This window comes from Struthio camelus, chromosome W (assembly GCF_040807025.1).
Source record: "Struthio camelus isolate bStrCam1 chromosome W, bStrCam1.hap1, whole genome shotgun sequence".
Lineage (NCBI taxonomy): Eukaryota > Metazoa > Chordata > Aves > Struthioniformes > Struthionidae > Struthio > Struthio camelus.
The window spans coordinates 65,149,129-65,173,603 of record NC_090981.1 but is presented as its reverse complement, the minus strand read 5'-3'; the positions used below and the strand labels follow the sequence as shown (position 1 = coordinate 65,173,603).

The window sequence follows — 24,475 nt, the reverse complement described above, 5'->3', positions numbered from 1 at the left end:
TTGTGATATGCAGCACCCAATGGTCCCCCAAGGACAGTGGGAATGAGCTAGAAAGATTTTCGGAATAGCCCGAGGATCTGCCTGCCTTTGAAATGCCACCATTTTAGCATGGTTCACACACCTGAGCCCCAAAAAACTTGTCTTGATATTGGTATGCATGTCCAGGTCTACACTGCTGGCGTGACCACAGCTTCAGATTATTCACTGTATTGGCATGGCCTATCTAACGCTTTGCTTTGCATTGGAGGACAGTCTCAGCCATTTGCTCTTATCAGGCTTAAAAATAAACTCAGGAATGAGCTCACAGATGAAATGAATCCTGGCACTCTGCTCTAAAAGTCCCGCCATGGGGATGATTCAACACTGAACGAAATTCTTCTGAATGAAATTTGTATCGCTTTGTAACGTTGTCCTTGGGGCCTTTGGAAGTCTGCTCGAATGCGGATTTCAACGGCAGCGCGGAATGCAGGATGCTTTCTCCTGGCACATCGCTGATACTGAAGGAGTTAAAGGTGGCGGTGGCAAATCTGGTGTCTAGCAATGTCTTGAACAGACGCTTTAGGAGGTGGCTGAAATGAACCCAGAAGAGCAGCAGGCTTTGATGGGCCCCAACAGGATTCTCCCTCCAGCTGCTCTGTCTCTGCTTCCCAGCAGAGCCGTTGCCCCAAACTTTTTTCACTGCCTCATCTGTGCTGTCCTTATCACTTGTCTAGGAAGGCCATGCGCAGCTTCTCAGAAGGACTTTAGGTGGCGAGAAGGGCAGCCAGGCTAGCAGAGAGGGAATTCCCATTCATCTCACACCCCTGGAATCTGAGGATTAATGCATCGGTTGTAGACTTGAATTTCCCCCGTGGTTAACTCTAATTTTCTGCAGCTGCACAGATAGTGTAGTAATAAACTCCTAATAGTAGTGATGGCTGAGACAGTCAGACAAAAAAGAACAAGTTTTGGGGCAGAAAATATACAACAGATCTATCACGCTAGGTGAAGTTGTTATTACAAAAATATTTCCTGAGCAACCCTACATATCCTAGTAATATTTTTTAAAAAGGAGAGGTTAAGGACCTTGTTTTCCCAGTAATGACACAAACAACATTTGCTCTGAAGATAATGAGCTGTAAGTATTTCTTATACTCAGTCTTTTATGTGCAGATAGTTCATTGAAATGACGGGCTGACTGAGAAGAGTTTCTTACAGTAATTAATGTGTAAAGAATATGTAATTAGGCTGATAAGACTGCCCTGGGATTAATGTCTCAAGTTCTTCAAGAGGGGCACATTTTGGGTTCTTGGAGACGTTTGCACTGTCATTGGATACCTGGAGTTTGCCCTCTCACATTGGGTCCTTGCTCAGTCTTGCCGGGTAAGCGTGGTCCGGCTGAGTCAAGGTTTTGTTGGAAGACCTCCGAGGGAAACTCATGGTGCTGCAGAAAGAAAGACCCGCAGCAGTGCCTGGGCTGTGCTTCACACTGAGCGGCATTGGAGCAATGCCTAGTGCTGAGCTGTGAGATACAGTGTTATTCAGATGCCGTTTTCAGCTGTCTGGCTGAGCACTCCTCTGTCACTAGGTCCCCTGCCCCTTTCAGCAGCAGGCCCATGTTTTTCCTGTCTTCCTTTTGCTGCTGAGGTACCTGTGGAAGTCTTTCTCATTGCCCTTCATGTCCCTCACCAGATTCAACTCCAGATGGTCTTTGGCTTTCCTAACACCATCTCTACGTACTCGGACAGTGGCTCTGTGTTCCTCTCGGGTCACCTGTCCCTTCTGCCACCTCTTCTATGCTTCCTTTTAACTTTCACGTTTTGCCAGCAGCTACTTGTTCATCCATGCAGGCCTCCTGCCACTCTTGCTTGACTTCCTGCTCATGGGGATGGACCATTCTTGAGCTTGGTTGGAGGTGATCCTTGAAAATCAACCAGCTATAGGTATAAGCTCCACCTGTTGGGTCATATATAAACAAGGAGCTTTTGCCGTTTAAGGAGCTGTGGAGCAGAGAAGTTGCCCGATACATGTAGTTTGCTTATACAGGCATGCATTTCTGAGGGAAGAGTGCTTGAATAACGCATGTAGGTGTTCCCCTAGCTGCATATTTCGTCTTGGCTGTGAAGCTTTGGATAATTACTTCTAAGTGCTGCTACAGTGCTGGAAGGGGATGGAATGAGGGGAAAATGGGTCTGTAGAGATCAGCTTGGAGAGCTAACTAGTGGGCAGCGGTCAATGGAGTAGAGGAAGAGCAATAAGAAGGTGGACATGTTTTCATGTAGGCTGTTGCTGTCTGCCTCTTCCATGTTTCCCTTGATTACATGTGGGGCTGAGAGTGTCCTGCTTTCCCTCATGCCCTCCCTCATGATTCTGCGTCCCTCATCACCAGTTAAAACACCCTATCAGGGCTTCTCTCTCTGAGAAAAAAAAAATCCCCTTTAACCAGCAAGTGTTTTCTGACTCTCACAGGTGGGGCATGATGGTGCTACCCCTGAGAGCTGCTGGCTGGTGGAGGAGCTCACCATCGTCGTGCCCACCAAAGGCGTCATGTATAACTTTGTCTGTAAGTGCTGGCTGGCCAGAGACAAAGGTGATGGTCTCACCTCACGAATCCTCAACATCCTGGATGCAGACTGTGTTAACGTTGGCCTCAAGGTAGGCTCTAAAGGCATCTTATAGCTTTAGCAGTTGCAGAGGCCTACGTTCATATGGTTTGTTCATCAGCAGTACCAAAAAAAGGCACAGAAAATCTTCATACGTTAACTTCTGCATGTGACTTGAGTCTTTTAATTTCCAAAGGTCTATTTCTTATTTCTTTAGGGTTGGCTTAGCATCGTTTGTACGAAGAACACTAGGTAATAACAAGGGTTGGATGCAGCCGTAGCACGGGCAGAAGGACAGGGTAGGGTGAAGTGGGTAGGAAACAGTTCAGCAGCACGTCCACATCTTCATCAGTGGACTTGGAGCACCCTCTGCATCACCTGGCACCTGTGGACAGAGGCAGCCACAAGGTAAACACCTTGGTGCAGCTACCTCCATCATGATTTGCTCAGAGGGGGGTATTTCAAACTGATCAGATTAGGACAGGGGAGATAGATAGCTTAGTCTCTGTGTAGTGCGGCTATACATCAGCTTTTCTAATTTGGGATAGGGAAATCTTAATTCAATTATAAAATAATAACAACAGGAAGTTGCTGAAACATGGAGAAATTTGTGAGATTGATCTCTGAAATGTGTAAGTGATTAAAGCTGAATATACGATGGTAAAATGCACAGTCTTTTTTCAATATGTATGAAAGTGTTGTAATGTGCTCTATGCCATATTTCAAACAAGTACAAATTGGAAAGCTGAGCTATGCTGATTTGAGGTGTAAGATTTATAATAGAAATAACAGTCTAGATGAATGGGACAATGTTATGTTTAATGCCTGCTTGGCAATTTAAAATCTCTACAATTGTTTCTCTGTTTACAGTGAGGATACACTTTTGGAGTACATTAATTTTTCTTTGTGTTGATCTGGATTCCCAAGTCAAAGATATTCTCCTGAAATCTTTTTTGGTTCCCCAGACACACAAAAGTGTGATAACATTTTTAGCATCTGTGAAGTATTCAACAGCTCAACGCAGGCTTCAGCAGCAGAATTTACCTAAGAGGGAAAATCAGCTCTCCCATGCTGAATACCAAAGTGAAAACCTGATCTCTTCGAAACTTCCCATCAATTGTTTAACCTCCTAGATAATGTTTGAGAACTCCTACCAGTGATCTCATGGCTTGCCCCTAGATTGAGACGGATGCTAACGAAGACTTGTGTTCAGTTTTCCCTTAAAAGCCCAATTCTGAACGTTTACTTTCATAAGTAGGCCAAAAATAAACACATCCAACTAAAAAAATTTTTTGTGATGTTGTGCCAGAAACTTCCTGAAATGTCTGAAGAAAATCAGGGGAGGTGTTTGAGACATGAAATCAGAAGTGTGTATTTCACTTTCTGATCAGTTTCCTAGTAAATTTTGGGCTCTTTCCTCATAAATAGCTGTAGTTAGGAAATGGAGCCTGTTTTAATTTATTTCAGAATTCGAAGAAAACTAATACCTTTAATGGCTTGAGGAAAGCTCATGCTTTTTTATTTTGATTTTGTTTTATTCTTGCACAGCCACGTGTGCCCATTTCATATCCTTTTCAATTTAGCTTTCTTCTTGGCTTGATTTGTCATATTTGTGTTTTAAATTGAGCATCTGACTTCCCAGAAGCAGAGAATAGAGTTATTGTCTGCCATAGTAATTAAAAACTTTAATGCACTTGTAAAATAGTTTCTTCTCCTACCTGTGGCAAATCTGATGCTATGCCATAGTTAAAAATGTATGCAGATGAATGGGGGATGAACGAGTTAGTCAAGAATGAACAAACGTGAAAAATAATTTTTTCATGATATTATTCCTTTGCATTGCTGATTTATGCGGCATCTGCAATTCAGGCCAATAGAACTTGCGTAACAACTGACTATTTGAAATATGTGCTGTTGGGGCTGTTCTTGATATTCTTCCACTTCTTAAATCTGGAGGTCTTGTTACCATAGGTACAATCTTGAAAGCATCTAAGTGGCCTTGAAGTCTTAATGCCACTGACAGCCACTGAGGCTTGCATGCTTTTGAAATATTTTTTTCTGAATCTTATTACTCACACGTCAGAAGAAAAGAACAAAGTTAGGTTAATAACATGAAACTGTTGCAAAATAGCTTTCTCCAAATTGGCATACCTTTCAAGTATGAGATCTTGGGACATTCTGGGCTAGATGCAGCACTGTGCATCCCCCTGAGAAACTGGATATCTGCATTTTCCTGATGTATAAAGTATTTAGATGTATAGACGTAAAAGCTGTTAGTGATATTGGATTGAATGTTGCCCATATGGACATTGCACACTTGAGGGAAACGTTTTGCAATCAAGGGAAAGGAACAATTGAGTTGGGTGCTGTTCAGTGGTCCGGTGTTGGAAGCTGACTGCGATCACAGATGCTGGCAGCAGAGAGATGGAGACCTCTGACCATTCGGAGCTACATGACAGTTAACGCCCGTGGCCCAGCAGCTTGTTTGGTGTTCATTGCTCCTCAAGCATGCGTTCATCGTAATGAACATCTCTTGCTCTCAGAGTGTGTGCAGGCTGAAAATCTACGAGAAGAAACCTAGAGGATGCGAAGGGGAAGGTCCTGCAGCAAGTTTCATCCTCTAACTTTGTCTCATGAAACTGCAGTGGGGGAAGAACCCAAGAAGTCGGGTTGTAATGAGAAGCTGACCTCTGGCAGAACCTGTCCAGGGTTTGCTGAGGCTTTTGTGTGTGTTAAGGACGGCTGTTTTGAATGAGACGTTCTGATTGTTTCAAATCCTCACAGATCCTGTATGAAGTTACAGTCGTGACTGGAGACATTGAAAGTGGCGGTACGGATGCCAATATTTACATGACTGTCTTTGGATCCAATGGGAAGACCGAGGAGTTGCAGCTGGAAAAAAATGGAGATAGGTTAGTAACTTTGTCATTTTTGTCGTGTAGAAGCAGAGTCACTTTCTGGTGTCAAGTCTGGAAGCACTTAGGGCTTTTATCATTCTCCCACTGAATCAAACAGATAAACTCTCACTAATTTTATAGATTTAGAACTGGACGTTGTTGGAAGTGTTATTGTAATGCATTTAGCAGAGCAGAAGAAAGGAGCATACTGTGTAGCTAGTGAAATAATGCTTTGTCATATATATAAGTTTTGGTTAACCTGCTCCTCTGACTTTGGAGCTAAGCACTGTGAGCAAAAGTATGAGCAGTGAAGTCCTGCATCAGCTCCACGAGGAACTGTGGGCAAGGCATGAAAATCACAGGTGCAGGCTTTCTGCAGAATGCATAATTTGTGGAACATAAGTAATTTAATTTAGACATTATTTAACAGCTGTGATGGGAATGCTTGTACATATACATTAGTAACTACATAACGAATGGAACACAAACCAACATGCTCATGCCTGCCTCAGAATCACAGAATCGTTTAGGTTGGAAGGGACCTCTGGAGATCATCTAGTCCAACCTCCCTGTTCAAGCAGGGTCACCTAGAGCATATTGCCCAGGATCACATCCAGACGGCTTTTGAATATCTCCAGCGAAGGAGACTCCACCACCTCTCTGGGCAACCTGTTCCAATGCTCTGTCACCCTCACAGTGAAGAAGTTTTTTCTCAGGTTCAGAGAAACCTGGTCGGTGCCTCGGGAAGCACCTACGATGGGGAGGTGCTGTCTGTCCTGATTTGGCTCCCCCCATTCACTGAGCCAGCCAGATGTGAGCCAGCTTTGATCCAGAAGCCGTGTGAGGGATCCCAGAGATGGTAAGCCCTGCTCAGAAGTGGAATTTCTCAGCTTGGGCTCTGTGCCGTGCTAATGTAAGCGTGTGGTTTGGGAACTGGAATTGGCTTCTATGCAGCTGATGCAAAGAGGACACGCCATGGCATCTGTCTTTGCAGATGTGGCCTTAGCTTGCAGAAAGCCCAAAACGGTCCGTGAGCTCTGTGGCGTGCCATACTGTGTGCTGTAGAACCTGAAGCCAAAAAACCCCACATGCCACATATCCATTTCCTAAAGCTTTCCTTTTCCTCTCCAACACCTCCCTCAGTAAGCTTTGGCACGCTCCAGAATGAACATAGCACAAAACATCTTTTAGAAACGGGCTTCATCAGGCTTAAATTCAATTCATTGATGAGCTCTGATCTTGATATTCTCAGCAAAGCATCAGCAGAATGGCAGGAGAGCTGGAGCATCTGGCTGTGCAATTCTAGCCTGGCTTGCTGAGGTGAGGCTGGACTTTCACCTCAGCTTCCCGGCAGTGCGCTTCCTCTGCCGCAGCTTTGGGTATCACGTGCGGGCTGGATAATTGCAGATAAGGCTCTCAGCGTAGAGGTGTTTGCTCAGGGGATGTTTTACTTGCACTTATCATAGCAAAGTGGGTGTTTGGGCAAGCATGACGAGCTAGGCTTGAATCCTTTCTGTGTTTAGTTGCGTAACAGGCATGAGTACTGCTTGCTCTGAGAAAAATGTAGCAGAGGTGCTGACTAAAATCTCCAGGCTATTTCCATGAGGAACGCGGCTGAATCAGGCAGGCCACAGAAAGCCTTAGGTCTTGGCCCCTTCCCCATCATGGAGAGACAAATGCACCTAGGTTACCAGTGTGTCCAGGCATTAGTGGCATCCTCTTTCTAGGACAGTCCTCAACTGGTCTATCTTCCACTATTTCAAGACCAACATTTAATTCCATAGATGGGAAAATGGACTGTGACTGTTCTCATTCAAAAGTAAAGCAGAATTCCCATCAGAGTCAAGCAACCAAAAATCTCTGAAGGGGACAGACAGCTCCAACCACTCAAGAGAGGGACTGCAATTTCACTCCATGTGGCAGAGCAAGTGGTACCCCTGAACCATGTGGCCTACAAAAAATCATCAGATTCGTCTGTGCAGATGGGGTGAATAATCTGTACTATAATGATATGAAGACACGATAAAGGAGGGCCACACAGTCTATGAGGTATTAGTTGCTTGGGATGTCTTCTAGCAGGGTAAGATCTGCAAAAGAAGGTGAAAAAGTCACTGGGGTTGTATCAAGAAGGACATATAAAAACCAGCCGTTAACATGTTAACCCTAGGATGCTGTGCTATGCTTTGGGGATGTCCTGGCGCACCTCCACTAGCTGGAGGAGCTCTGTATCACAGCTCATCCGCCAGCAACACAGAGCTCACGTCATCTCGTGAGCACCCTCCGCGAAGGATGCGCACGCCCCTAAATACATGCGCCGCCTGTTTGCACACCGCTCCTGCCTGTCTCCATCCAGCTGTTAACAGCACAGGCTTCCCCGGCTCCTGCTTTGCAAGGAAATCTCGCCAACCTTCACGCCCACAGCGAGGGACGGGGCAGAGCCGCCGCAACTGAATGGGTAAAAGGCATTTCACCTTTATCGGGGCCGTCTGGTGCCAATTCACTCACAGCAGCTTAGCGCATTACGGACAACCCGCTGTCTAGCCTGCCACCGATTTGAGGCAATTTTAGCTACATTACTGTTATTGCCAAGACCTCTGGGCAATAGAAATATTTATAAGTGCAGGCATGGGTAAGAAAGCTTAACGAAATCCCTCAGATAAATACTTCAGTGTCCTGGAAATGGCGCAGTGCCAGGCAGCTCCTCTGACTACTACTTTCCTTCTCAATTTTTTTTAGGCTTTATGCTCCTGTTCATATAAATTAGGGATGGAAAAGAGCTCTTGGGTCATCCAGTTTGTCACTTTAGCAGGTGTTTTCCTGTAGTATGAAGACTTCTTGGGAGTAACAGGTGAATATCAGCCTTACAAACTGTAAATAGGATATTCACTGAATATAAATAATGGTTTACCTTTTTGACAGACTGTTTAGACTGGAGTTGCTCACCCTGGAAAGGCATGGAGTGAGAGTCCTCTATGCAGCTTTGTAGGTAATAGTGGTTGTAATGAAAACTAATCATAGGAGCCTAGGATAATTCAGGCTGGAAGGGTCACACCTTTTCCTTAAATAGAAATGAAAATCAATCCACTCACAGCACAAAAGCGTGCTCTCTCACAGTAAAACAGACTGTCTCGCTATCAAGTACCACAGAAAGACAAATAACAGAGAGGAGTTTTTCTGAACAGCAAACATAACCATTAATAACTAGAAATGGACCGGGATCAAAACACCCTATCCAAATGCCTCTGGGAATGTGGGGAAGCGAATGCCTGGAAGAAAACTCAGAGCCTTGTGCCAATCCCTGTTGCTAACATCTGCAGCTATGCAGGCTCAGATAATGGTGTGAGGATAATCACATGCAGGCTACAGGGTGTAATCTGAGCAGAAGTTGATAAAGAAATGTTTTTTCTTCGTATTCTGGCACTGCACAGCTGGTGGGAGGCTGAGAACTTTGCCAGGAATGAGATATCATCATTATGCATTATCTGCATGATGGAAGTGCCCACAGTTTGCAGCGCTCCTTCCAAAGCTCTCTGAGGACATAGGCCCTACTTTGTAGCTCACTCACAAAGAGAGGTTTGCATGAAGGAGGAACATCAGCAGCAGAGTGGTCAGGGTGGTGTCTGGTAGATCTACTGCATTTGGCTGCCCTTCCACCCAGCAAATGTTGGATTTCCATCTTCCAAGCCTGCAGCAGGTCTGCCAGACAGGACATTTTCAGGCAAGCTCTATAGCTTCTATCCCAGAAGATACATTTGCTCTAAACAGAGTAATGTCAAGCCCAAGATAGCATATTTTGTAAATGTGGTTCACTGGAGCCAAGGTTTCTTCTTAGCATCGTTGATTTTAGTAAGGAGGGAAGCTAGCTGCAACCCTGGCCAGTGTAATATGTTCTTCAAGAAGTACGTGCTAGCTATCTTTTTCCCATTTGTTCTTTTCTGCTCATTGCTATGGGCTAGCGGTCCCTACACCTCCTTGTGCCTCTGTACAGCAGCCAAGCGTAGGGCAGGATGCTTCAAGCAATGTTACACAAACCTGCCCTGGTTCTTACCAAAGATGGAGCTAGTTTGAAGATCCAAATTCCCAAAATTGAGGACGGGAGTGAGGAATCATTGGTTTGGGGCCCTTTCTAACACAGTTTGCCTGTGCTTGCTAAGCTTCAGCTTTGGACTCTGGCTCGCAATCAGGCTGCCGAATTTAGCTGAGCTGCAGGAACTGTCTGTCACCACAGCAAGCGCAAAGTTACTTGAAGCATCTTAGTGAAAGAAGATTAAGCAAAATCGCTTTGCCTTCTAGCTGGGGTGGGCTACAGGCAAGCGCATGGGTAGATGCCAGGAGGAAGAAAGGGATGTTCAGTAACCTGACTGTGAGCCTCTGCCTATTGTTCTGGTTTCAATTAGAATGATAATACATGCCACAGACTGCCTGGAACGACTCCAGAAACTTCATATGGGCTTGATTTTCCAGGGGAGGAGGAATCCCTGTCAACTCTGGACAAAGGTGTCTTGCTAAAAACACAGTAGCTGTTGATTGTGCAATAGAAAAGCTCGAGTCCAATAAAATGCACTCATAAACTCTAAATGAGGCTGTTCGCAGGGTCTGAGCTGCAGCATGGACAGGAGAACAACATGCAACGGCTCCATGAAGCAGTGGGAAATCTCCCTGGTCTTTTAATCCTTCCAGGTTTGAGAGAGGCCAAGAAGACAGTTTCATCATGGAGATTGCTGACATTGCGCCCCTGAGGAAGATGAGGATCCGGATGGATGGAAAGGGGACTCGCCCTCACTGGTTCCTGGAAAGGGTAATGCACTTCACATCACGTTGTCTCCTTGTAACCTGCTGGCGTTGAGGCTTTCCAGCACTCGGGAAAGGGGAGAAAGGCAGCGAGTGTCTCGTTTATGTTCCTTTCCTGTTTCTTTCCGTTTGGTGTCTCGTGCCTTTTTCCTGAAGGGCTTGAGTACAAGGAGGAGAAAGCAAGGGCAAAAGCTGTGCCGTGTAACTTTACTGCAGTCCCTGCTGTTAGACCTTGCTCTGCTTCCCTGCGAAAGAGCCTTGCCTTGCCACCAGGGCACCTGCGGTATCTCCTGGCCCCCAGGATGTACCCTCAGCTCTGGCAATCTCCTGCCCTGCTCTGACTCCATGAGAGAGTGGATCTCTCTCTGCTGGGCAGGAACAACTAGTGTGGGCCTGGGCTAGGTGGGGAATTTCCAAAGCAATTCGTCCTTTCAGGCAAAACTGTCAATTTCTCCCTTTCCCTTCTCCCTCTAGCTTGCGGGCGGATTTCTTTCTTTTCTTGTTCGTACAAGTAGGGTGCCCTTCTCTTTTTGTATTTTGAATACAGCATGCAAAATGGCTCCAGCTATTTCTGTTGATTGTATTTTTCCCTAGTGTTCTGCCTTGCAAAAAAGCACTGCACTTGTCTTTATCTTCTCTACAGAACCATCAGATCTATGTAAACCACACTGCTGTCTGGGCACTAAGATGTAATTACCTTGTTATGGGTCCTATAATTATATTTCTAAGAGAGAGATGGAGTGGCATGCTGATTCTACACCATCAGATGTCATTAAGGGAAGGACACATCTCTGCCATGTTTATTTAGCATGTTATTTCAGGAGTAGATATACCATTGGATTTGTGTAGCTTAACTTTTAGATAAAAATAGGTAAAAAGCCAGTGGCTTAACCTGTGGTCAGGAGGAACAGTGCACAATTTTTTATTGGATCGTCTTTTTTTTTGACTAGTCTGAAGCTGTTCTTATTTTTTCCATAACTAGTGTGCTTCTAAACACTGGTCCTAGGTGGCCACCAGCTTCTGGGCCTGTAATGAAAAGTTCTTCACCTGCTGTAGCGCGGTCCAAAAAGTTAGCGTGAGTTAGTTGCAGTTCCTTTTGGTACTTGGACATTAGCACTTTGAACTTTTTTTCCTAGCGACTCTTGTGCAGCTTTAGAAAGCACTAGACCTTCAGCATATATCTGCCAAATAGATGCCACGGACGCACAATTTTTCTCTCTGTGCCTAAGGAATAACTCAGCCTGTTCTCTGATTCGATTCAGTCATCTCGGTCAAACTCCCTTTGCCATTTCCCCTGTACCTTCCCCTGTGTTTTATAAATCATATCCACATGAAATGAAATCATATAAAGCTTATTCACCCGGAGACATTCCAGATCTTGTGCTCGTGAATCAGCAATAACTCAAAGGCAAGGGGCTGCACCTTCAGTCGTGAGTGCCACCTCCCCGCAGCCCCGTTGCCTCTTCTGCCCAGCTGCTCTAGCACCTGAGTCTGGTGGATTGTCCCTCCCAGGAAGCCCTTCACAGAGATTTGGGAAAACATGACTCTCTTATCTGGCCAGCTAATGGGTTTATAGCACTCCTCTGGATGGACAGAAGCAACAGACCCTGCACACAACTCATTGACAATGGGATTTTAGCTGCTTTTGAAAATTGTACCTGTAGTTTCCAGGACAGAAGACAGACATTAAAGGGCAGAGCTCTCCTACCTCCAGTGATATGTACAGAACTTTATTTGTTAGCTTCCTTTCCCACCTTCCCTGAGAAGGTAAAAATAACACTGCATTGCCAGGCGGTGAGTCAGGACAGGAGTGCTCTGGAAACGGGGAGGAAGGAGCCATTGTGTTCTCTGATTTGTATTCCAGCCTTGAAAACTTATGTAGCTTGGTGTGACATGAAAACTGATCTGAGCCCATTTCCATTTCTGTCAAAAGTGCATATTAAAACTGCATAATGAAATACTTGTGGGGGTAGTGCTAAACTCTCAGACAGATGGTTCACAGTTAGTGCTAACTAGCACAGTGAAATGAGAAGCTAGATTAAGCCATCAACCCCGTAATTAACCATTTGTTGCTCCATTTATCTACAGGATATTCTCAGTTTCCTTGTTCTATTAAAATAACAATAAATGACCTTTCTAATTCTTCTTGGTCTTTCTGTAAACAGTTTGCTGGCCATAATTTATACTGTTTTTAGTTTACCAGAAATAGAAGTGCATAAATGCCAATTAAAATGCACGGATTATCAATGATGTTGTACATAGCCAAAAGATTCAATTTACAGACAGGGAGGTAGTCATATTTTTTCTTCGTCTAGATAACATACATTGAAATTTTATTCAGAATCTCAGTGAAGTAATGATTTGGTACTAAAGATTCAAATTCCATCAAAAAGGACAATAAGTTTTAAATGCTGATACTTAATCTACTAGAGGAATCAAAATTTGATTTGTGATGCGGTAGGCCAGAATGAATATTGTTGATTATTCTTGTTATTACTACTACTATTTATGTCTGTGCGCCCATGTGGGGCATTTTATAGATATGTTGCCCAGTTCTGCAAGTGGAATATCCCTTTGCCCATACAAGGCAGTTTGAAGGGCTGGAACACGCACAAAAAGACATATGGAAAGCTCTGAAAAGCTGAGGAGCAGTTTCTGATCTCGCCACTGCTGGGAGAGACATGGACTTTGGATATTTTCGTCTAACCTAATGCTGAATCTCCTATTCAACCACATCAAGCTACCTTCGGGCTCGGCGTGCTCCGTGTTTCTGAAAAAAACAGAGAATAGGTGACTTCTAATTAAGAGACTTATTAAAATGCATGCATTGGAAACCTCCTCTTGGGACAGCCTGCTCCTCAGACCACATGATGATTTCACCTGCTGTCCAGTGCCTTAGATATGAGGTAGAAAAGCTAGGAATAAGAAGGGACGAGAGCTTGCTGAGTGAAAAACAGGGAATTGTAAGACTGTTGAATTCTGCCTAGATGGTTCTCAGAATTTTGATATTACTTTGTGCTGTCAAGGCCAGGCAGATAAGAAGCTGTCTTAATGAAGTACTAATTGCATTGCATTCAAACGTCACAAATAATCCTGAATACGAGAGTTTGTCTTTATTCAGTTCTTTTTCCTTTATATAAAGGAGATTAAGAGAGTTTGAGATAGTTCATTATAGCAGGAGCTGATTGTTGTTCTTTGCAGCAGCGTCTTTTTGTTTTACAATCAGAGGACCCTGTTTTTAAGTGAAGACTAACGACATGCAACAGAACCATAGAAAAGTGTGGTTAAGCTTTTAAAGATGAAATCCAGGACCCATTTATTCCAGCATTGGTGGTGTGGGTGAGGGTGTGTGTGCGGGGGTGTGTGTGAGCCCATGAGGAAGGTGTTTTACACTGTGTCTCAGAGAAGGGAGGGCAGAGGTAAGCCAAAATGAACTGACATGTCAAACCTTTCTGTTATAGCACACGGTGCACAATTAATTGCAAGTTGCTGGTTGAAGGTTCCTGTCAGCTACCATTTTTGCTCAGCTACAAAGCAAGTCATCAACATTTTATTCATATACAGTGCTCCAACTTTCTTCTTATTTTTAAAAGCATTCTACAGCCCAGTTAAAATCCGTGCACAATTAGTGGTAGTGCTTAGACTTAAAAGTATGCAGGATGTCCACAGCAAGTTTTAGGTGTCCTAAATAATAATCTAGATGTGATGTAAAATTCCTTATTGCCAAGGAATAGCTAATTCTTTCAAGAGGAACAACAGAGAGAAGATAAAAATAGTCCCAGGCCAGGTTCTGAGATCACTTTTTTCATTCTCACGATCCAAATCAAAATCCCACATCATCCTATTCATGCGCAGCACCCAAAAACTTCTCCTTCTAGGATGGGCTTCATCGCATGCAATTTTAGTCACTGAAAAGCTGCATTCAGCTTTTACCTCTTCTGCCAAACGATTAGACCTCTTCTGTAGTCAGTGGAGAGATACCACCTGCCTTCAGGGACCATGTATCTGCCCCCAACTTAGGCAACTGCAGCAAGATGGGGTCAGTTGGTGGTACCCGTCTCTGTCCATCGACCATAGGGAAAGCCACCATGATGAGCTTGCGTTAGGTGCCCAGCGTTTAGGTGGCTCATGCTAGGTAAGGTAAATCTCATTCCTCAGAGCCATAGTCTGACTTAGCTACCAGCTTGCCAAATGTTTCCTGTTACCTCTGTGTCTCTTCTACTCCTCTCTGGAGCAGTGTCCAAGAGTGAGACAGCAGAGGCTGTTGTTACTGCCTGTGCTAACCGCTTACATGAAGCTACATATGGATGAAACCGTTCATTCTAGGTGAGGGCCTGAAGAGGGAAATAGAGGGTAATTTACTCTTGTGGTTTTAGTGGCCTGGCAGTTTTTCCCAGACAGCATCTGGAACATTGGACATGGGATGGTTATTTGTGCGAGGTCTGATCTCGCTGTCTACGAGTGCACTCCAGCTGGCAACTCTAATCTGCTACTATCCCCTGCTGTTTTCCTGTCATTTCCCTGTAAGCTTTTCTCAGGACATTTTGCTACTAACAACGTCGCTGCCATGCTTGAGCAGGACAGAAAGCCAGAGCTGGTTGAATCTTCTCCAGCAAAGAGTCTATGTACCAAGGGGAAAAGTAATTTTCAGTTCACCTGACATTATTCCTGATTTTCAAATTTTAGCCCAAAAAATGTTTCTAGATTGGACTCTTAGCTAAGAGGATACGGACATCTTTCACTCATCCCTGAGAATGAAAAGACTTCCTGTTGTTATATATCCTGGCAGAAAGGGCACCAGCCAGGGGAGGTGGAGACCTGAGCTCTGCTTGGTTCAAAGCAGGGATTCATTTCAGTCTCCTTGAATCAAAAAGCTGTTCTCTAAGCACAAAATAGTAGTGTTACTGGCTGAGAATAGGCAGTTTTATAGAAAAGTGGGTCAGCTCTAATAAGCCACAATGTCCTGTACCTCTAGGATGAAGATGCTGGGTTACAGATCCCTGCTTATCATCAGTCAGAGAAGAAAAACCTCAGATGAGGGTCCTACCCACAAAACTGTACAAGGCACAAATAGTACTGCTAGTGCTTCAGCAGTGGTGTAGCTATTGCGCTCTTTTAAGCCATTTTTTATAACCTTGAGCAATGTTCTTCTTTTGAACTGCTAAAGGTTCCAGTGAAGTTTGGCTGGGGTCAACAGAAGGCCATAGACTGGGACACATACAGTTTGAGGACAGAATTTTAGCATATTTCCTCTCAAGATAAGTTTTCTGAGTTTCCTAGGCTGACACACGGTAGTGCATTGGAAGGTCATTAAGACAGTCAAGTGGTGGAGCAAATGACTTACTAGGAAAGGCTAAGGTAATGAGGGGTTTTAAGCCTGGAGAAGAGAGGGCTAAGGGGGAATTGAATAGCAATCTTCTGCCTAAGAGGAGAATGAGCAAGCCTGTTATCAGAGGTGAAGAGTGAAAGGGCAAGAACAGCAGACAAAAGTTGCAACAAGGAAAATCCTGATGGGACGTAAGGAAAAAATTCTTCACAGTGAGCGTGGTCAGAGGCCCGGCGTGCTGGGGCAATATCCATCCCTGAAGCTTTTCAAAACTCAGCTGCACAAGACCCTGCGGTTAGCCCTCCTTGGAGCGGGAGTTTGGACTAAAGTCCCTTTCAACCTAACATTTTCTACTATTCCCTGATTCTTTTCTTCCCAATAGCATGTACACTTCTCTGGCACGTGTCTGGGCTTATGCCCACACGGCTTTTGCAGAAATGTGTGTAGCAAGTCATTGTTTCTTGACACACTGCATCACTCACGTATGGTCTCTGTTGCTGCAGGCTAGTGGAATGCTTTCCTCCCAGTAGACTGGGGTTCCATCAAGGCCACTTTGATCAGGACACAAAAAGGAGGATATTTTATTAAGTGTTCGGTGGAGTAGCTCTCTGGCTTGTTCTAAACAGGTTCCTATTCTGTTCTTACCAGCTATCGCCACAGCATCTGAGCTCCTTACAGTAACACATTAGGCAGTGTGACTAATATCTGCATGTTGCACGTTGTTTGTTCTATCACCCTTTCCCAGAGGGAAAAGTGTGTGAAGTTTTGCTGGCCTAATTTTTGCCTGTGAGGGTTTTTTTTTAAATTTGTTTGAGATTGTTTTGCATATCCATATAATGATTGCCATGTGTTTGCACAAAAGAGGCAGATGAAAGAAAGGTACTGTGTACTTCAAGGAGAGGTAGTGGGGTTTTTAATAACTGTCTTTTCCTTCTTCTTTGAAGTTAACTCCAGACCAACTTCCAGGAAAGGTCTCACCCTCGTACAGGTGAGCTTTGTCCATGACTTATGTCAGAGGAGCAAAGTTCTTCCTGTGCTTTACCCCATGCATGAAAAGGTCCAATAGTATGAAGATCATTTCTCAGGACAAGTCACCACAGCAAGTATGTCCATTTCAAGGCACTCAGTTTAACCCAGAAGAGTTCGGTATTGTTTTTCAGGCTGTGACAAGGCTTTGCTGAGAACGACATGCTGCCCATGTCCAGCCAGACTGTGTGCTTCATACGTACCCTCATTCAAATGGTAGCTGATTTTTTTTCCCTTGTTTTGACTCTCCACAGATTGTCTTGAAGAACCTGACTAATCAAGAAGTGGCTACATTTGCATATGGTGAATGGCTGTCAAAGCTGAAAAATGCCACGGGAAGTCTTGTGTGTGAGATGCCAGCCATGATAAATGATGAGCAGATGATGGAAGACACAACGTACACTATTCAGGTTAAAACCAGTGATGTTGGAGGTAGGTATATGGTGGATGTCTTAAATCTTTTCTAGCATGAAGTTCATTTTTTTAGCAATGGCAAACATCTCATGCTTAATTTGAAATTATGCAAAAAAGCATAATTCAGCCCTACTATGTTGGAACACTGCCATTTTGGCTGTTTGTCATGAGAGTGCTACCCTGTGGGATCCATCCTCATCTGATCAGCGAACATGAAATATTTTGACACCTGGTCTAAATTTAACTGCTGACTGCTTCCTCAGAGAAACCTTAATCAGAAGCTGTTGCCAGAACCTGTTGCAACTGTAGGACCCCCCTCACACACACCCCTTTTTCTTTCTGGTCAGGTTTGTGACCACATAGGCTGGAAGACTGTGGTTAAAGCTGGTGGGTTCTAGATTTTCAGTCTGCAGTCTCTGCCTTGGCCAAAAAGGATGGCAATTTTTCACCCTCCTTTTTAAAGTGTTTTGAGGCCGTTTATCTCATGAAAAAGCATTCCATAAATACACATCAGACAAGAGATGAAATAGAGTTAAACGAAAGCTACACAGCTTCCAGAGCCAAGAAATGGGATTTCTATGTCATTTCCTGGGATCACTGCCTCTTTTCATAAGAACTTCTGTCAGGCTGATGAGTGAAAGTTACAACCATTATGTACAATTGCTGCATGCCAAATCAACGCAAGCTGCACATTATCATGAAGATACCTTATTTGAAAGGTTGACCCTCCGAGGGAGTTCTGCCGCACCAGCATGCATATCACCTTCTGATCTTCACCTCTCTTTCTTGATTTACCAGTGGTAATTTTTGCAGCTTGTGAGGTTTGAGATGAGAATATCAAATTTCCCCTGGCAAAGTATCTTAGGGCCACCTCACCACTTTTTATCTGCGCCGCCTGCTGCTTGTCTGAAACAGCATGTCGTGAAATACTAAAAACAAAAAAGAGAAAGGAGGATTTGTTTATGTATCTGGCAATCCATCTAGTATAGTGGTAGATCTTTCAGTGACCTTTTTGTGAAATTCAGCCCTAACTCAAAGGCAATGGAAATAGAAATGAGAGGAGAATAGAAAATGACAGCAACAGCAGACAGATCTGCCCTTCCCATTGAATGAAGGATGATGGGTATTAATGATGAGGCATTTTATTTCATTATGAGCCGCGACAACCAGTAGGAAAGAACAGATTACGGAGAGGTTTCTCAGGGTCTGTTTATGATTAGATCCTACGGCACTCTGGCATAATGCTGAACTTCATCCAGTTTCTCTAAAAGAGGGTACAAGTCATGAACCATCTCCCCGCTTTGATCACTATATGTTCCATGATCACTCCCAGTTGGACCACTTCAGGAAAGAAAGGCCTTTTATCCTTGACAGTTATTTTAAAACATGTTATATCAACTCTTGTCGCACTGATATTGTCTAGGGAGAGCAATACTCCAATGTGAATAGTCAGCCGTGTTTATTTCTATGTATAAAGTTTTTCTCTGCAATAGCTTTGAACTTTCCAGTGCATCAGAGGCATTGAAAAAAAACCCAAAAACATAGAGTAGGATTCATCTCACCTATTTGTCACCCTCCAAAAAAATTGTACTTCTGGTCTAAACTCCTTCTAGTCTAGGCTCTGTCTAATCAATTCATCCAAGAAAAGAGTCTTAATCTGGGCTGGATCATCCTCTGCAGGACCTCCCCTGTTCCTCCCTCCAAGCCAGGCAGAGCTAGGACAATTAAACTAGGTGATAAAAGTTAGGGAAAATGAATCCCAGCAAAACTGTTCTACAGTAAATTAGAAAGCAGTAGTCATTCCCTCCTCTTTCTCCCCACACGCTTAAGAATAGTTCTATTTCACTTTTCCTCAAAAAAGCTTTGAGTTACAGTTTGACTTTCCAGAAATCTTCCAACCTAGATGATCACATAATATACAGAGGTTGTATCAGAGAAAGTACCTTCTCGTGCAAACGGACTGATTCCACTCTTTCAAAGATCAGATCTAAAGGCTACCAGACGTACCTCAGATGTCAGCTCTCAGAATACACCGGCTAAGGGGAAAAGAGATTGTTAAGGCAGACTCATCCCAAGACAGGTGGGGAATCTTTGGTTCAAACCAAAACTTTGATTTATTTTAGCCCGGAAAAGAAAAATAAAGCACGAATTTACTTTCTTCAAAGCGTGACTCACAGACAGAGTTACAAGGGAACGAGAGTACGTAACAGCGCTTTCTGTGGCACGAAAATATCCTTGTCTTTTAATTTTGATTCACACTGCCTTTTTGTATTCTGCATGCAGGCATCATATACATGACAATGCAATAAAGATTGAGAAAGAATAAATACTGCTTTCTCATTTTACAAGCATTAACGAAGCAGGAGGTTTTTATCTCTCTGGTTATAAGATTAATTAGTATGTTGTCAGCTCAGCTACAGCCTACAAATTACATAATTTAAGACAGTCGGTGTCAGTGCCTAGTGGCCTATCCAAGTCTCTATTAAGTCGAAAGAAGGACATTCTTTGGCCTCAGAGGGCTATGATTCAAACTTGTAGTTTGGCTAAAAAAATGATACGTCTGCTCAGTAAGAACTGTAAAATCTTAGACACTTTGGTTGAAAGGGGCCTCGAGAGATTATTTCCTCCAGCTTGCTGCTCAAAGAGCAGTTGCCAGCGCTAAGTCAGATTAGCCATGGCTTTGCCCAGCCAAGTCTTGAACACCTTCAGGGACGATGGTGCCACCTCTTCCCTGGATACCTGCTCCATGGCTGCACCATTTTCGTAGGAAAGATTTTTTTTCCTGATGCCCAACCTGATGCAATTTGTGGCTAGTGAGTGGTCCAGCACCTCTACCATGTGTGGCTTTGCCATCGTTATTGCTCCCACGGCTTGACTGCGGGCCTCCCCCTTGCCCACCTGCCCCAGCCCAGCTCCCTCGACTTCTTCCTATGGCTGAATGCCTCAGCCCCTGCCCATTTTAGCAGGTATCTGCTGGGCCCTTCCCAGTGTCTCCACATCCCACTTGACATTGCACAGACTGGTGCAATGGCCTAAGTGAGGCCACCCCAGCGCTCAGCAAAGGGCATACCATCTTCCCTTCAGCTGCTGACCGTGCTCCTCCTGACATAGCCCGATATGTGGTCTGCACTGATCACACAGCAAGAGCTCACTATTAGCTTAGATTCAACCTAATTGTGAATGTTGCTGCCATAACTTCTGGGTCCTGCCCAGGTGCAGGGGTTACTCCACCCCAGGTGCAGCACTTTGCACTTCTCCTTGTTGAGCTTCATGAAGTCTCTGTTTGCCCAGTCCTCAAGTTTCTCAGGGTCCACCTGGGTTGAAACTCTGCTATTCATTGTGTCTATCACTCCCACAAATTTTGTGTCATCTGCAAATCTGCTTAGCATGCACTCTCTGTCATCGTTTAGGGTGTCAATGAAGGCATCCAATGGTACAGACCCCAGTACTGAGGCCACTGAGATTGCCCTCATTGCTAGCCAGGGCTTGTGCAATAACAGTGCCTTCAGCCCTTCATTTGTCAAATTTGTTACAGTTCCTAAATGTGCTTGACAGTTTCCTTGAATTAAAAAAAAAAAAAAAGACCTAGACAGGTGAAATGTACATTGATTCAGCAATTTCTGTACTTTTCTTTCCCATCTCCCGCTAATTGCTTGTGAGGGAAATGTCACGGCGTGAGGCCTTCATAAGCTTCTTCCTGCCGGGAAGGTTTTGCTCAGAAACAGTTGGTTCTTTGCTTTTTGAGACCTTGCATTAATTGGGAGTCTGCTCCTTGTAAGAAAATGGACTTTAGTTTGCTTTGTTCCTCACCTCAGCAAGCTTTAGGGTCATAAAAGGTACGGCCAGATGAACTGCCTGAATCCCTGATGCTTTCTCTTCCTTCTTAAGTTCTTCCCAGGGACCTGCTGAAAATTAGCCTCAATTTAACACAGGCAATTTTTCATGTGGACACCAAATGTTGCTTTACCTTTTCTCTGTATGGCTCTTTTTTTTCCTCTTTTTTTTTTTCTTTTACTGTTTTCTTGGTCCTTCTATAAGGAGGGATGTGATTTCTTCCTAATTTCTGTATTCAAATAATTATCCTGAAGAAGTGGTGATTTTCCCAAAAAGTTTTCAGTCCTCCCTGTCTTTGCCTCCGCATTGCGTTGTGAATGGAGCTGTGGGAAATACTGTCCGTGTGGCCCAAAATGGATTTATGATACTGTTGTATAAGAAACGGCTTGGCAGGCAGCTAGCATTTTCAAAGCTGGGATATCTAACCAGGGGCAGCAGACACTGAGTTTCTTTGTAAGCCAGATTTGGGTTTGATGATCTTGTTTTCATTTGCCAGAATTCAAGGACCTCGCTTCTGACACAGCAATAAATGTCTGCGCATATGGAATCAAATTTCCTTCTATGAATCTGCTCTTTTATTACGCCATCAAAAATAAAAAGCAATGAGGAGAGACTTCATAATTCTGGTCAAATTATAAACATTGCAAGTAAAATCATTGTGACCCCTTTAGCTAAAATGTTCATAAGGTCATTGCAGGTGATGGTACAGCCTTGAACTCTCCAAAAGTATGGAAAAATGACAACATGACTGTTTCTGCCACAAAACTTGAGCTGTCATGGGCATATGAAATTCAATATCAGGTAGCAAAGATCACCTTGGAAATGCTTCTTTTCCAAGCACGTACATGAGGCAGGGTGGGAGTTGGTAGGGCAAGCTGTTGTACGAGAATTTGGGACTTTTTCATAAATGTAACATGGACAATATTTTGAGCATCAGGTATAATGGAAAGAAGACCCATGGGAAGGGTCTGAGGAGAAAGGTCCACATGATGCTGCTCTAGTTTGGCTCATCATCTGCACTCTACTCTGCCTTCAAACTCCTGTGCCTCGCACAGGAGGGGGAGCAGCACAAGGCAGACCACAGCTGAAGCGTCCTGGACACAACAGGACAACCTGGGGGAGGTTGTGGGACCACGACAAGTATGCAGAGGGAGACCACATTCTGGAAAACTGACTGTGGCAGTGCTTGAGTTGTCTGTGACCCGGTGGGAAGCCTAGGACAGTGGATGCTTTAATGCTCTTCCATAGATGGCTGGATGGTGGTGTACAAATCACTGTGCTTCCCAAGACATCCTTGGAAAATAAGAATCATGACGCTGACATCCTCTGTAAAGCAGTGTGATGCACAGGGCTATGTCAGGAGTAGATACTTATAAGTATTGTTATCATCATGGTCACCATACCTTGAATGCAAGGGCAAAGCATTCCGGCTGTTTAGAGAGATGGGCTGGAAGGGCTGTCTTGTTAGCTACCACGAGGAGTCCTCCTTGCAGGTTCCTGCACTGATGCGCTGTTATCCACTGGGTGTGCCCAGAGGAACCTGGACATTACTGCAGCCACCTGCAGCCTGCTTCTGCTGCCGCCATTTCCGTACATTTGGTGGCTGGGTGTCAGTCCTATCTGGCAGGGTAGCTCACGACAGTACGCTCTGCTCTCTCCTTCCAGGAGCAGGTACCGATGCCAACGTGTCCCTGATTCTGTTTGGAGAGAATGGAGACAGCGGGACCCTCGCTCTGAAGGAGTCCAACAAGTCTAACAAGTTTGAGAGGAACCAGATGGACGAATTCACCTTCCCTGACATGCTGAGCCTGGGAGATCTCTGCAAAGTGCGAATCTGGCATGACAACAAAGGTCAGTGCAGTGACACGAGTAGGGTGGGAGAGATTGGGACAAGGCTTGCACTTTAGCAAAGGCAGCCACATCCATGGAACTGGTGCAGGCTGAGGACACTGCTCTCAGCCCTGCTGCAGCCTTGGTTAACTTCAAGCATTTTGCTTGCCCTCCTGTGTCTCGGCTTGTCTGAACAGACATATTCTCTTCAGGCATGAGACCGTCTCCATGCCTGCTGGTGTAGGATCTGCTTTAATAGCTTTGATCAGAGCTTATAGCCACCACTGCAGGACAGATAATGGTAACTCCTCCTAAGCACAGGCATCCAGCCCATTTTCCCAACACAGCAACTCTATCAGTGCAGTACGTTTGTCACAGGCCACTGTGGCGCTCTCCGAGCAATTTGACACTATCAACCTGACGCTGACACACAGGGTAATGCAGCCTGGCATCGTGCAGTGAGCTTTAGAAGACAGAAATCAAGATCTGTGCCTGTCTTTATTAGAATCACTCCATCATATGGTGAGTGTGCAGTGCCCTGCCGAGAGAGATTCTGTCATTTCCCTGCTGCCGGACACCGTTCCCGGTTTCATAAATGGTAGCAGTTATTTGTGCTGTTATTCAGGTACCAAGTAGCATCTTGTGACAAATGCCTCACCTGCACTGCTGTCAGGATATTTCATCTCACTCCTGCCCTGTCTCTTTCAGACTTCATCTAAAAGAGATGATCCTCCATTAACAGTCAATCTATTGATAACGTCAGGCCCTTGCTGCAGCCCAAAGGTGAAGCTTGATAGCTCCCATAGGCCCACCTGAGTTGGTATTAGCTAGGTGATTTGGGCAGCAGTGTTTATGCAAAGTCCTGGGAGGATTTGCAGCAGGACTGCCCAGTCCTTCTCTGGCTGGACTGCTGTCCACGCTGAAGTAGATGGCTTATAGCTGGGTTGAGGTTACACTGCAGTATAAACATGCCCCGGCAATCCTCTTATTGACTGCTCCGCGTTGTGGCAGGTGGGCAAGCCTGCAGCTCACACAGTATTAATGTAAGATGCTATCTTTGTATCAGACTCTTCCACGGGAATTTTGCTTCCTTATTGTTATCTGGAAAAAAAGATGAAAAGAAAACTCACTGTAATCTCTGACTGTTGTGAAATAATGGAAATACGACCATCCATCTAACCTGGCTTTGTTATTGTTTATTCCAAGTTACTGCAAGGTTTGGGCCCGTATTTCTTCACTTCTACGACATAGGACAATTTGTGACTTCAAGTTATACAGCTGGTACTGAATACAGTAAGGGAGCTGATTTTACTTAGTTTTGATTTTAGTTGCCTAAGCCCCTTTTCTTTGAATTTGGATTTAGGATGCTGAAATGAAAAGTGCTGCCAAATATCCACCTGAGTTTTAGCTTAGCAAAAAGGCACCTCTGCAGCTGCAAGTGAGGTTTGGATGTCATTCTGAGATCAGCAAGTGATCAACACGGACTTGCGCATTCATTTCCAAATATATTACCAATTAAAAGCACTATAAAAAGAACATTTTCCTTAGGAGACCTTGCAGCTCCCCAGCGATGGGTCGTGCTAACAGAATGAAACATGCCCATCAGATGCAGAGCTGATCCTTAGGGCTCAGGCACATGAACAGGCTGGATCTTAAGAATATGAGAACTGGGTTAGACCGAGGGTCTGTCAAGGCCAGTGGCTGTTTCCACCAGCAGCCATAATTGGATGCCTGAGGAAGACAAAGAACTGAGCAAGCAGATATAATAATCCTTT

The 24,475-nt window shown here is 44.4% G+C and overlaps 1 protein-coding gene across 1 annotated transcript in view; it reads left to right on the top strand.

Annotated features, from left to right (window-relative positions):
• The window catches only part of LOC104138530 (lipoxygenase homology PLAT domains 1), a 149,706-nt gene that overhangs the window by 109,095 nt on the left and 16,136 nt on the right, over positions 1 to 24,475 (top strand). The window contains exons 33-37 of the mRNA XM_068925839.1: positions 2,449 to 2,634; positions 5,367 to 5,494; positions 10,160 to 10,277; positions 16,877 to 17,054; positions 22,536 to 22,721. Of these exons, the coding sequence (XP_068781940.1) occupies positions 2,449 to 2,634; positions 5,367 to 5,494; positions 10,160 to 10,277; positions 16,877 to 17,054; positions 22,536 to 22,721 (796 nt within the window). The remainder of the gene's footprint in view (positions 1 to 2,448; positions 2,635 to 5,366; positions 5,495 to 10,159; positions 10,278 to 16,876; positions 17,055 to 22,535; positions 22,722 to 24,475) is intronic.